The sequence below is a fragment of the Callithrix jacchus genome, chromosome 3 (genome assembly GCF_049354715.1).
Source record: "Callithrix jacchus isolate 240 chromosome 3, calJac240_pri, whole genome shotgun sequence".
In the NCBI taxonomy this organism is placed as follows: domain Eukaryota; kingdom Metazoa; phylum Chordata; class Mammalia; order Primates; family Cebidae; genus Callithrix; species Callithrix jacchus.
In genome coordinates this window covers 156,451,931-156,464,812 of record NC_133504.1, presented here as the reverse complement: position 1 = coordinate 156,464,812, position 12,882 = coordinate 156,451,931, and the positions used below count along the sequence as shown (strand labels likewise).

The 12,882-nt window shown below is 40.2% G+C and overlaps 1 protein-coding gene across 2 annotated transcripts in view; it reads left to right on the top strand.

Moving 5' to 3' along the window:
- Window positions 1–12,882, top strand: part of NWD2 (NACHT and WD repeat domain containing 2) — a 199,093-nt gene that overhangs the window by 83,103 nt on the left and 103,108 nt on the right. For both annotated transcript variants that reach the window (XM_002745924.6, XM_078367399.1), the window contains one exon: window positions 2,342–2,430. In XM_002745924.6, the coding sequence (XP_002745970.3) occupies window positions 2,342–2,430 (89 nt within the window). The remainder of the gene's footprint in view (window positions 1–2,341; window positions 2,431–12,882) is intronic.

Below are 12,882 nucleotides of genomic sequence, written 5' to 3'. Positions count from 1 at the left end.
AATGGCTGTTACTAAAAAGTTCAAAAACAACAGGTGCTGGCAAGACTGCAGAGAGTAGGGAATGCTTATACACTGTTGGTGGGATTGTAAATTAGCTCAGCCACTCTGGAAAAGTTCAGAGATTTCTCAAAGAACTTAAAATAGAGCTACCATTTGACCCAGCGATCCCATTGCTAGATGTATACCCAAAGAGAAATAGATCATGATACCAAAAGGACACATGCCTTACATGCTTATTGCTGCACTGTTCACAATAGCAAAGACATGGAATCAACCTAGATGCCTATCAGTGGTGAATTAAATAAAGAAAATGTGGTACATATACACCATGGAATACTACACAGCCAAAAAAAAAAGGAATGCAATGTCCTTTGCAACAACATGGATACAGCTAGAGGCCATAGTCCTAAACTAATTAATGCAGGAACAGAAAACCAAGTACTGCATGTGAGCTAAACATTGAGCACACATGGACATAAACATGAGAACAATAGGCACTGTGGATGGCTAGTGGCGGGAGGAAGGAGGGGAGGGTGTGAGCTGAAAAACCATCACGTACTACGCTCACTACCTGGGTGCAGTATGCCCAGGTAACAAACCTACACAGGTAACCCCGGTGTCTAAAATAAGAGTTGAAATTTTAAAAAAAAGAACAAATATGTACTACATTTCTCGTATCCTCCTTACAGTTGCACATTCAAGTCTCAGTACCTAGAAATGAGTTAACACATTTTTAAAATACAAAAATTTCTGTTTCTTATATCATCACATAATTATTTTTGTATGATTTAGATACTGTTTTTTGGAATTTCTTAACCTTCATGAATATATTTTTACCTTCTAAATCTGGCAGTATTTGTTTCTTTTTAAAGTGGCTTTTTGCCAGTATTTTATTGAGGATTTTCACATCAATGTTCATCACAGATATTGGCCTGAAATTTTCTTTTTTAGTTGTGTCCCTGCCAGGTTTTGGTATCCGGATGATGTTGGTCTCATAAAACGAGTTAGTGAAGATTCCTTCTTCCTGTATTGTTTGGAATAGTTTCAGAAGGAATGGTACCAGCTCTTCTTAAAGTGTTTTTGTTGTTGTTGTTGTTATTTGAGTTTTGAAAATCTGCTAAGGGCTTTTAGAGAGATTTAGCGAACATTATCAGCTTTATTGTGAAGTTAGTATTTTCAGCTCTTAAAATGGAGGGAGGAGGGGCATTCTGATCCCAAGATTATATAAATTATGTAAAAGCTTAATGTAACTGCCTCCATCAGTGCCATAACACCGCATGGGCCCCACTTTAATGTGCAGCTCCTCCAGTGGGTGTGCTGCTTTCTGTTTGGACTTAGAACTATATTGAATCTAAGGCTGGAAAATACCCTATCTGTTTAGATCACAGGATAATCCAGAAGATCTTATATTTCTCTGAATCTTTGATTTCCGTGTAAATCAAAGATTTACTGGTTTTTATCACTCTGCCAGGCTGCAGCTGCATTTCAGACTTTCCCAATGGGTTATTTGCTTCTCAGAATAGGCTTGAGAACTGTAGGAAAATAGAGTAGGTCAGCACAGCATGAGGTTAAATTTTCATGGACAGATGTGTTCGAGAATAATAGGGAAATTCTTCTAAGTTGTTCTTTGTTATAAATGTGGTATGCAGATGTTTCATAGTTATGGCTGGTATTGAGGTAATTTTAGCAAATGGTACTTTTCATAAGATAACACATTTACCTAATTTTTGAAAAGTATACTCATGTTTCACTGAAAGTAGCTGGGCAAGGAACAGCCTCTTGGCTTTTAGAATCTTACAATACCATCATTGATGCAGAATTGTTCAGCACAGGTGACTTTGGAATTCCTTTCTATGTAAAACATTCAACATTAAATGCATACATATTTTGTGATTCTTCAGGTTGCAAGTTCTGTGTTTCTTCTTGTATTTTGTTAATGACAGGAGATTATATTTTTTATTTCAGAAGGTTTACATGGTATGACACATATAAAACAGTTTCTATCTCTGATATAATAGTAAGTCCCTAAGCCCAGAGTGATAGATATCACTTTATGAACCACTGGCCAATCAAATCTACAGTGGGTGGAATCTGCCATGATTGATTTTCATGCTTGTTTCTATACTGCACTAAATTTTGTAAAATGTCACAATATATCTGAATACTCTGGGTAGCAATGGTGTAGTCTGAGATGTTTTTGGAAATCAATCCTGTTATTTCACAACACAGCACCTCAACTTGATTATATTACTGTTAGTATTTATTTTTAGGTTTTCTTTTTTTTGCCAGAAATATATGTGTGGACATACTTACTTACTCTGTGTTTGTCTTTCTACTACAGATACGGGAGCAGAAAGACAGGCACTAAGAGAAAATGTATATCCTAAACTGAGAGAATTCTGCAGAGAAAACTATGGATTGGAATTTCAGGTAATTCTAGTGTTAATTTCATTGGCAATTACATTCAGTTAAGTAACTAGTGTTTGTTTATTGCCACAACTTGAGTTTTAGGTACTGAAAACTTTTATTTCCTCAAGCATGGGTAAAAAGGAACACTGACAAATGGAAATAAAGTACTTAGTCATTTTCGATGTTTAGTTCTTTTATGCTATGCTTTTTGGACCCTTCCTGGTATGGGCTTATCTTTTTACTTTAATCATATTTATTTTCTTTTTTGACAGTATCTACTATTTTCAAAGAGGTGAAGGTTGCTAGGCATCTGAGTTTAAGCCATGGCTTCTAGAAATGTTTTACACATAAAAATAATGACCAACTTTTTTCAAACTATTTACATTCAGCAGCCTGTCCTGTCCTTGCCTTCTATTTGCCTTTAGCTTTTTATTCACATTGTATAACATCCTTTTTCCTAAGCATTTCAGAGCTACACCATTTACTCCCACCAAAAAATTGTATCAACCTTTCAAGAGACAGTAACAGCACACATCATTGCTAAAGTTCATGAACATCCTAACATTTTAATACAACATTGATTTTGCCATCTAATGGTAAAGTGCTTGAAAACATTGGATGTATCTTGGGCATCCAATTGTTGAAAAAGTAAATGGCTCCTGCAACAGATAACATTATTTAGTCAGAATTTTTCAGCCTCATTTGTGATGGAAATCCTAACTCTCCAGTGCTATCTAAACTACACATTTACATTGTCAAGTGATGAATATGTAATAGAGGTTTGTGGTACAGAAGTGCAAAATGCATCATTGTTAGTGGAAGAACATTTCACCCTTCATTTGTTTCCTCCCAGATAAATATTTTATCTTGGTAGACTCATGATGCCTTCTAATACGACATATAAAGTAACAGTCTCGAAATGGCTTCAGTCTCAACGGATAATGTCAGTCACCACCAGGCCATGATGACACACACATTGAATCGTCACTCATAAGTCACCATTTACTTGATAAATTTTGAACCCGAATTAAATTCCTTGACATGAATTCAGCACTACCTTCTCTAGGGAATCTGGTTCTTCTGATAACAGGGTTCCAATTGTTATATGACTTCCAATATGTCAAGATTCCCAAAGGCTTAGACATTCCTTGGGGACTCAGTTACCATAGAGGAATAAATGTGTTCAAGCATATTAATCCCATCTTTAAGTTTGTTTTGCATCATTTTTGTCAGCAGAGGAAGTTTTTGAGCTGTAGAGCAGCTTCTACAAATCATGGTATTGTCTAGGATTAGGTGAGGGAGAAAGAGAAAAAAGCATACTTTCTGAACTAGAGATAGGCACAGAAGATAGATACAGGCAAAGGAAAACTGTGCTAGGTGAGGCCCTTAGAATAAATTGATAGGATCATTCTAGACAGGTGTACTGAATCAGCCGAGGAGATGTTGGAAAACAGAGCGGACCATAGTGGGTAGGGAAGCCGCAGAACTGAGCCCCAGCTCTCTACAGGTATTGGGAGTGACTGAAGCTGCCCATCCTTCAGTTCAGTATCTAAAATAGGAATGGCAACAGCTTACATGTCTGAGGTTGTGTTTAGAATAAAATAAAATATGCAGGGTTACATTTGCTTCCAAGGTCTAGGCTTAGCAGGAGCTCACATGCATAATATCTGAATCTTCTAAAAATACACTTTTTGAGTATAGTCTTTTATAGTAGGTTAATTATATACCTTCCTGAGGATATATTTTTTAGAGAGGCAGTTCCCTTCGCTCAGCTGCAACAAAAAACATGGTGCCAGAAGCATCATGAACAGCCAGTTTACCCCCACAGTGTCCCTGATTCCGTCTTTGGTTGTGCATTGAACCCAGAACATATGAGTTTCCTAGAGTTACTCAAACATGCCAATCTACTTCATGCTTGTTTGCCTTTGTTCATGCCATTCTCTTCAACTATGATGCTTTTCAGTCTGGTTCTTCCCCTGCTTCACCTGCTGGATTCTACTCATTCTGAAGACTCTTCCTATCTGACCTCATTTGTGTCACCTTGCTCACTGACACACAGCCCTGTGGGCTTCTTTTGCATCCCTGAACACCTTAAGCCCATTCATACTTAAGAATTTTACCCTGGCTGTTCTGTCTTGCAGGAATACTCACTCTCTTGATCTTCACACAGCTGCTTTCTTATTGTCCCTCGAGTCTTCACTGAAATGTCCCTCCTAGAGATGCTTTTTTATTATTATTATTGTTATACTGTAAGCTCTAGGATACATGTGCAGAACATGCAGGTTTTTTACATAGGTATAGACATGCCATGGTGGTTTCCTGCACCCATCAACCCATCATCTACATTAGGTATTTCTCCTAATGCTATCCATCCCCTGGCCCCCTACCTCCCAACAGGCCCCAGTGTGTGACATTCCCCTCCCTGTGTCCATGCATTCTTATTGTTCAACTCCCACTTATGAGTGGGAATTTGCAGTGTTTGGTTTTCTGTTCCTCTGTTAGTTTGCTGAGAATGATGGTTTTCCGCTTTATCCATGTCCCTGCAAAGGACATGAGCTCATCCTTTTTATGGCTGCATATTATTCCATGGTGTATATGTGCCACATTTTCTTTATCCAGTCTATCATTGATGGACATTTGTGTTGGTTCCAAGTCTTTGCTATTGTGAATAGTGCTGCAGTAAACATATGTGTGCATATGTCTTTATGGATGAAAATTCCAAAAACCAGAACACCTCTTCTCTAGAGATGCTTTTCTAGTGACCCAATCTAAAGTAATTACTTCTCTTTTGCATCATACTGTTTTAATTCTTTGCAAGAATGTGACAGTATCAGGTATTTTTTATTGTTTATGTATTGACTTACTTATTGTCATTCTCCCACTAGATTATAAGTTCCATAAAAACAGAGGCTTGTCTATTTTTACAGAATTTCAAAACAGCTGCATTCCTGGTCCTACAGTCCTTGGCACATTGGAAAATTCCATGAAAATTTGTTGAATGAATGCTCATGTAAAAGAAAAATGAATGAATGAAGACTCAGCCTAGATATGATTTGTGGAAGAAAGCCTTCTCTAATCCCTCCCACATCTCCCAAGATAGGCCATGTACCCTCCTCTTTGCTTCTCTGAAATTCAGTGTATAACTTACAATAATCCATCCATTTCATTCAAGAAGTATTTGTTGAGTGCTGACCACATGGCAATCAACATTCTAAGTGCCAGGAATAAAAGAGCAAACCAACCAGTCCCTCTTCTGAGGAGCTTCTAACATTTTTGAGAGAGGCAGACAATATGGATTCCAGGGGCAATAAATGCATTTTATTGAATAAATTCTTCTATTTTTTAAAATCACAGAAAGTAGGGATAGGGAATGCCAGGTAGGCAGAGAAAGACTCGGTGATAAGGCAATATTTGAGCAGAGATTGACAGAAAGTGATGGAGCAAGTCATGCAGATGTCTGGAGTTGGGGTGAGGAATTCAGGCAAAGGGAACAAGGCAAAACGTCTGAGGTAGGAATGTGTTTGGAATATTCTAGGAACAATCACACCACCACACTCCAGTCTGGACAACAGAGTGAGACCCTGTCAAAAAAAATAGGAACAGTAAAGAAGCCAAGTGTGAGTGAAGGAAATAATTACAGATGGCATCAAAGTAAGATCATATGAGACCTCATGGGTGATATGACTTACCATTAAGAGAGTTGCTCAGGTTCTATAGTAGAATAGAATACAAAGGGATGATCAATGCAGGAAAATAGAGCAAGCAGGGAGAACTAAAGTAAGCGGGGTAGATAATGAAACATCATCTGGTTAGGCAAACTTTTCATCACCTGCCTATAAGTGCCGAAAGTTCTGAGGCCTGGAATTGTCTTATTCAACTTATCCAAATGGCCAAATAGCTGGCACATAGTAATCCATTTAGTTAAATCTTTATTCAATTAAATTAATAGAATACGGAGTTACATTTTAAGCAAGTCCATATACCTTTTATCTATATGCCTGTTTGGCAGGCTATTTTTTGGTATTTTCCTTATTTTTTTCATTTAAACTCAGATATTTAATCAAAATACACTAGACTCTGATTATATAAACTTCAACTAATTCTATATGTGATGTATACAGATATAGGTTGATTACTCAGAGATGGAAACAATTCAGTGGAAAGAACATCAAGCCCACAGAGCGAAGAACATCCAGATCGTCAGGAAGACATGGTATTTAAGTAATATGTTATTTGATTTGCAGGTATTTATTAAGAAGCTACAGGAAAGAGGATAGAAAACAAGAACAAAGAGGATAAATTGGAAAAAAGTAAAGACAGACTGGGGATAAAGCAGATGGTGCAGAACCCAATAAATAAAGAGCTTGTGATTGTACCCAGAGATACCATCTACTCTTGCTTTTGCATCTCTTCTCCATCCTGATGTAACCCTACTGCTTCAAAAATGGGACGAACAAAAAGCATCCTAATTGGTTTATTTTCCTACTTACCTGCAGGAGATTGCAAGTCCTTGAGGAAAAGACTGGTTCTTATTTGTTTTTAAGTCCCCAGGCCTGGAACAGTTTGGCATTTAGTGGGTATAAACCGAACTGCCTTATACCATCACCCCACTTGAGTTTCTCTATATTCTCTATTTGATGATACCACCAGAGTCATCCTACATAAATTTCATATTGTGTAAATAAAGGGGGTGGAGCAAGATGCTTCCACTGATTGCCCTCCCTGAAGGAACACCAAACTAAACCATTACCCGCACAAAATACCATAAGAACCAAAAATCAGGTGAGTGATCCCAGTACCTGGTTTTAACTTCATATCACTGGAAGAGGCACTGAATAGGGTAGAAAAGACAGACTTGGATTGCCAATGCCATCCCTCCCTCAACCCCCAGCAGCAGCCACATGGTGCAGAGAAAGAAGCTATGTGTTTGGTGAAGGGAGAGTGCAGTGATGGTGGGACTGTGCCTTGGAATTTAGTGCCCCTGTCACAGCAGGAAGCAACACTAGACAGAAATCAGCCGGTGCCCACTGAGGCCCATTTAAACTAGGCCTAGTCAGAAAGGAATCACCCTTTCCAGCGATGAGAAACTGAGTTTCAGCAAGCCTTACCACCATGGGCTAAAGTTTTCTGGGCTCCTGAATAAACTTGAAAGGTAGTCTAGGCCACAAGGACTCCAACTCCTAGGCAAGTCCTAGTGCTGGGCTGGACTCGGAACCAGTGGATGTGGGGTGCATGCAAAATAGCAAGATACCAGCTGGGATGGCCAAGGGAGTGCTTGTACCACCCCTTTCCCAACCCCAAACAGTACAGCTCACATCTCTGGGAGAGACACTCCTTCCTTCCACTTGAGTAATGGAGAGGAAAGAGTAAAGAGGACTTTGGCAACTTAGATACCAGCTCAACCACAGTAGGATAAGGCACTGGGCAGAGTCCTGAGTCCCCATTTCAGGCCCTAGCTCCCAGATTACATTTTTATACACACCTTAGGCCAGAAGGGAACCTGCTGCCTTAAAAAGAAGCGGACCCAGTCCTGGCAGGATCCATCACTTGCTGACAAAAGAATCAGCAGTGAATGATCAGCAGTGATACCCAGGCACTGCTCGCCATGGACCTTGGGTGACACTCAGAGAAGTGCTGGTTGCAGGTATGACCCAGCACATTGCAGCTGTGGTGGCTATAGGGAGAGATTCCTGCTTTAGAAAAGGAGAGGGAAGAATAAAGGGAAATCTATCTGGCAATTCAGGTACCAGCTCAGCCATAGTGGGGTAGAGCACTAAGCAGGCTCTTGGCGTTCCCAGTTCCAGGCCTTGGCTCTGAGATGGTATTTCTGGACCTGCCCCGGGATAACAGGGAGCCCATTGCCCTGAAGGGAGAGTCCCAGACCTGAAAGCATTCACTACAAGCTGACCAAGGATTCCTTGGGCCTCAAGTGAATGTTGGCAGTAGCCAGGCAGTACTTGCTGTGAGCTCAGGATAGTGGTGGCCATGGAAAGAGACTCTTCTTCTCATGGAAAGGGGAGGAAAGACTGGGAAGGACTTTGTCATATGGCTTAGGTGCCAGCTCAGCCACAGGAGAATAGAGGATCAGGTAGATTTCTAAGATTTCCAGCTTCAGGCCCTGGCACATGAAGGACATCTCCAGACCTACCCAGAGCTGAGGACAACTTGCTGCCCTAAAGGGAAGGACATAAGCCTGGCTGGCATCACCACCTGCTGGCTGCAGAGCCCTGGATCCTTGAGTGAACATAGGCAGTAGCTAGGCAGTGTTACCAAGGGCCTTGATGGGACTCACTGCTGTGATGGCTTCAGGTCTAACCCAGCATAGTCGCAGTGGTAGCGGTCACAAGGATGCTTGTGTTACCCCTCCCCCAGCTCCAGGAAGGTCAGCACAGAGAGAGGGACTCTGTTTAGGAGAAAGGAATGGAAGATAGCAAGAGTCTCTGCCTGGTAATCCAGAGAATTATTCTAGATTTTATCCAAGCCCACCAAGGCAGAAGAGCCACATGTTACTGGGCTTGGGGTACTCCCTAATGCAGATATAGCTACAGTGACCAAAAACCGAGAAAACAAACCCAAGTCCCTTTTAATACCTGGAAAACCTTCCCAAGAACAACAGGTACTGACAAGCTCAGACTATGAAGACTACAATAAATACGTAACTCTTAAATACCCAAACTCTAACAAATCTCAGGAAAACATGATCTCCCCAGACGAGTTCAGTGGGACACCAAGGATCAATCCTGGAGAGACAAGGATATTGTGAACTTTCAGACAGAGAATTAAAAATAGCCATTTTGGGGAAATTTGAAGAAGTTCAAAGTAACACAGAGAAGGAATATGGAATCCTATCAGGTAAACTTAACAAATAAATTGGTGTAATTAAAAAGAATCAAGCAGAAATTCTGGAGTTGAAAAATGCTGAAGAATGTATCAGAGTCTCTTACCAGCAGAACTGATGAAGCAGAAGAATTAGTGAGCTTGAAGACAGCCTATTTGAAAATATACAGAGAAGAAAAAAGAATAAAGAATGAAACATGCCTGCAAGATCTAGAAAACAGGCTCGAAAGGGCAACTCTAAGAATTATTGGCCTTCAAGCGGAGATAGAATGGGGTAGAAAGTGTATTCAAGGGATAATAGCAGAACTTTCCAAACCTATAGAAAAACCAGTATTCAAGTACAAGGTTATAGAACACCAAGGAGATTTAACCCAAATAAGGCTACCTCAAGACATTCAACAAATGCCATATTGTAGGTTTCTTTGCTTAAAAGTTTTTGACGGCTTCCTTCTGCCTATAGGATCTCTCTTCAGTGTAACTCCATCTTCATTTTCCACTCTTCCCCACATAAATAATCCATGCCAGTCTATCTTCAGCCTGTCCTTGAAACACTTCTTGCTGATTGCCCATTCCTAACTCTCAAATTCTAGTCACTATATCTATTTCAATTCTTGCTTCCTATCAGAAATACCTTTTCTTCACCCCTAGCCACCCCACACCCTGTCCTTCGCAATCTAGCTGAAGGAAGACCTAGCTTTCCCAAGTCATCTTTTCTGATTTCTAAATATCTCCCCTTCTACTCTCTGAACTCATAAATCCGTCCCATGTGGCCCACTGGTACCCTGAGCCAAGATTGAATCCAGTAGGTCAGGGACTTCTAAAGGCCATGTTTAGCTGATCTGAATAATTAGGGTAACTTCCATTTAAAAAGAAAATTTCATGTGTCCAGCCCTTGAGCTTTATTTCAGTCTTTAAGAATACTTTCTGATAGCCAACCTCATTAGTGGGCACCTGGTATTTACCTTCATCTTAGTCACAAAGTTCATAAACCTTTTTCATTACCTCTGACATCCATTAAACCCCAAAGATCTGCCAATTCTGCCTCCCTAAATACTTCAGTAATCTGTTCCTTTTGTTCAAATCTGTATTATTGTTACCTTGACTGTTGCCACGGACACCCTGACTGTTTCCTTTGCCTTCATCTCTGGCTTCTCCTGCCTAATACTGAACTCTTAATCTACTTTACCCATCTGGTCCATCCTCCACAATGTTGCTACAGTGATATTTTTGAAACACCAATCTGACCCTTGTCTGCAAGATACAGTCTATGCTTCTTGGCATAATGTCCCTGTTCTTTTCTACCCCTGCCTACTCTAGAGGTCTCATCCATGACTCTTTCTCACAGGCTAGCCTTTCCGAACTGCATTTGGTTCAGATGTGTTCCTTTTCTCCCCTTAATTTTCTCACCCACTGTGCCCTCTGACTGTGGGAGATGGGGGAGAGCCTTAAATTGTCTCCCAGGCAAATGAATAGAAAAAAAATGTCCTCATTCATTAAACTATAGTGAAGTCCTTCTATGAGATCTCAGAATACTTTATTTCTAACCTTTACTGGCATGTCATATTTGTTTTAATTAATTTTTAAATGCCCCTCCCCACTAACTGGGAGCTCTTAGATGTTAGCGATCACATTATTTATATCTTCATATTACCAGAAGCTGTTATAGCCGAGGTCCCCAGCTCCTGGACTGTGGCCTGTTGGAAACTGGGCCACGTGGCAGGAGGTGAGCAGCAAGCCAGCATTACCTCCTGAGCTCCACCTCCTGTCAGATCAGCGGTGGTGGCATTAGATTCTAATAGGAATCTGACCCCTATTGTGAACTGTGCATGCGAGGGATCTAGGTTGTAGATCCCTTATGAGAATCAAATGCCTGATGATCTGAGGTGGAATGGTTTCATCCCAGAACCATGCCCCTACCTCACCCCTCTGTGGAAAAACTGTCTTCCACAAAACTTGTCCCTGATGCCAAAAAGTTGGGAGACTGCTTTGTTATAGTACAAAGCAGTGACTCATACTAGATCCATCATAAATGGTGGATGATCGATTTCAATTTACTGATTAAATTACTAAGACCCAGAAGCTGAGAGTCTATACCAGTACTGTGTAAAAGAAGCATAATGTGAGTCACAGATGTGAGCCACATAGGTAATATTAGATTTTCTACCAGCCATGTTCTAAAAAGTGAAAGGAAACATACAAGTTTTTTTTTTAAGCTCTAAAAAAAGTGTAGTCATCTTTTTTCAAATGAGAATATTTGTGAAGGTCATTTCCAAATATATTTTCATTATTCTTCCTGATTTTTTGTTAGATATTCTGTTATTCTTTCTCTGACATAATTTTTAATTTTAATATTTTAAGATATCTCATTTTAATACATGATCAATATGAAAATTATTAAGGAGGCATTTTACATTATTGTTTTTATCCTGAGTTTTAAAATTCAGTATATTTTACACTCAGAAAACATTTCAATTTGGACTGGCCACATTTCGGGTGCTCGACCAGCTGCATGTGGCCAGTGGCTCCCAGGCTGGACAGCAAAGCTGTAGATGGCAGTGGGATCTCTCTGGGTGGGATCATCCTGATGGGATAATGGCCTGACTGCCTGGTGACAAAAGTCCAGCTGAGAGCCATGGAAGCCTTAACTAGAGGAGCTGCAGTGGGAGTGGAAATTTATTTGTATGTGTAAAAAAATAAAATAAAAAATCCACAAAATGATTAAGAAAATAAATTTTTCACCTGTCGAATGAGTAACTTTTTCTTTTCTCTGACCACTTTTGGTCATTGTGTTAATAGGGGATATATAACCTGGAATAAATATGTAATGCCACTTTCAAAACTGCTGTAGAATCAGGACTAAGTGACTGTAATACATAAGACAACAGACTAAAACGTGTGGTCAGTGATGCATTTGCCTACTACATTAGTCTTGAAACTTGACTTCAAATCAACAGAGGCACATGATGGAAACTCTAACCCTTTTTATTTCCAAATATTAAATTAACAGTCCTTGTCCCAGTGAGTGCCATTTTTTACCTTTTGTAAAACATGGCTTTCAAAAGAAATTGCCCCCACATGCCTTTGCAATGTAGTGTGGACAGTGTGGTCTCAGAGTGGGAACTCCTCCATGTACTAGTCCCAGCCCTTTATCTTCATTCTGAGAGGCAAGTGTCAGGTTTCCAGGTGTGTAAGGAAGCTCACCCCAACAGGAAGATCTTGCCCACACCTACTTTCTACTTGGGTACCACCTGAAGGCACCAAAGAGGTGGATGCTTACCCTGGGCAGAGGTGTTTCCTGCAACCCCTTTGGTCTGGGGTTTCTCGGCTCTTCATTGCTGAGGTTTCATCTCTCCATGTCTCCTTGGGCAGGGTAGTCCAGGCCCCCCATCCACCTGGTTTCCTTCCTCCCTAGACCCATGAGAGTATAACCTTCTCCTTAAGCTGCCTCCTGTACATGAGTAATCTTTACATCAACATCTACAGCTCTCTCCCCTCCATAGTTGTGTGAGGATAATTCTCTCTCTTTTTTAAATGTTAATATGTTTAAAACAAAACTCAACCTTCTTTTCCCTTTCTGAGTTCTCAAGTGCTACTACGTCCCAGTCTTCCAGACTTTCAGCTCATGGCTTAGTCCAT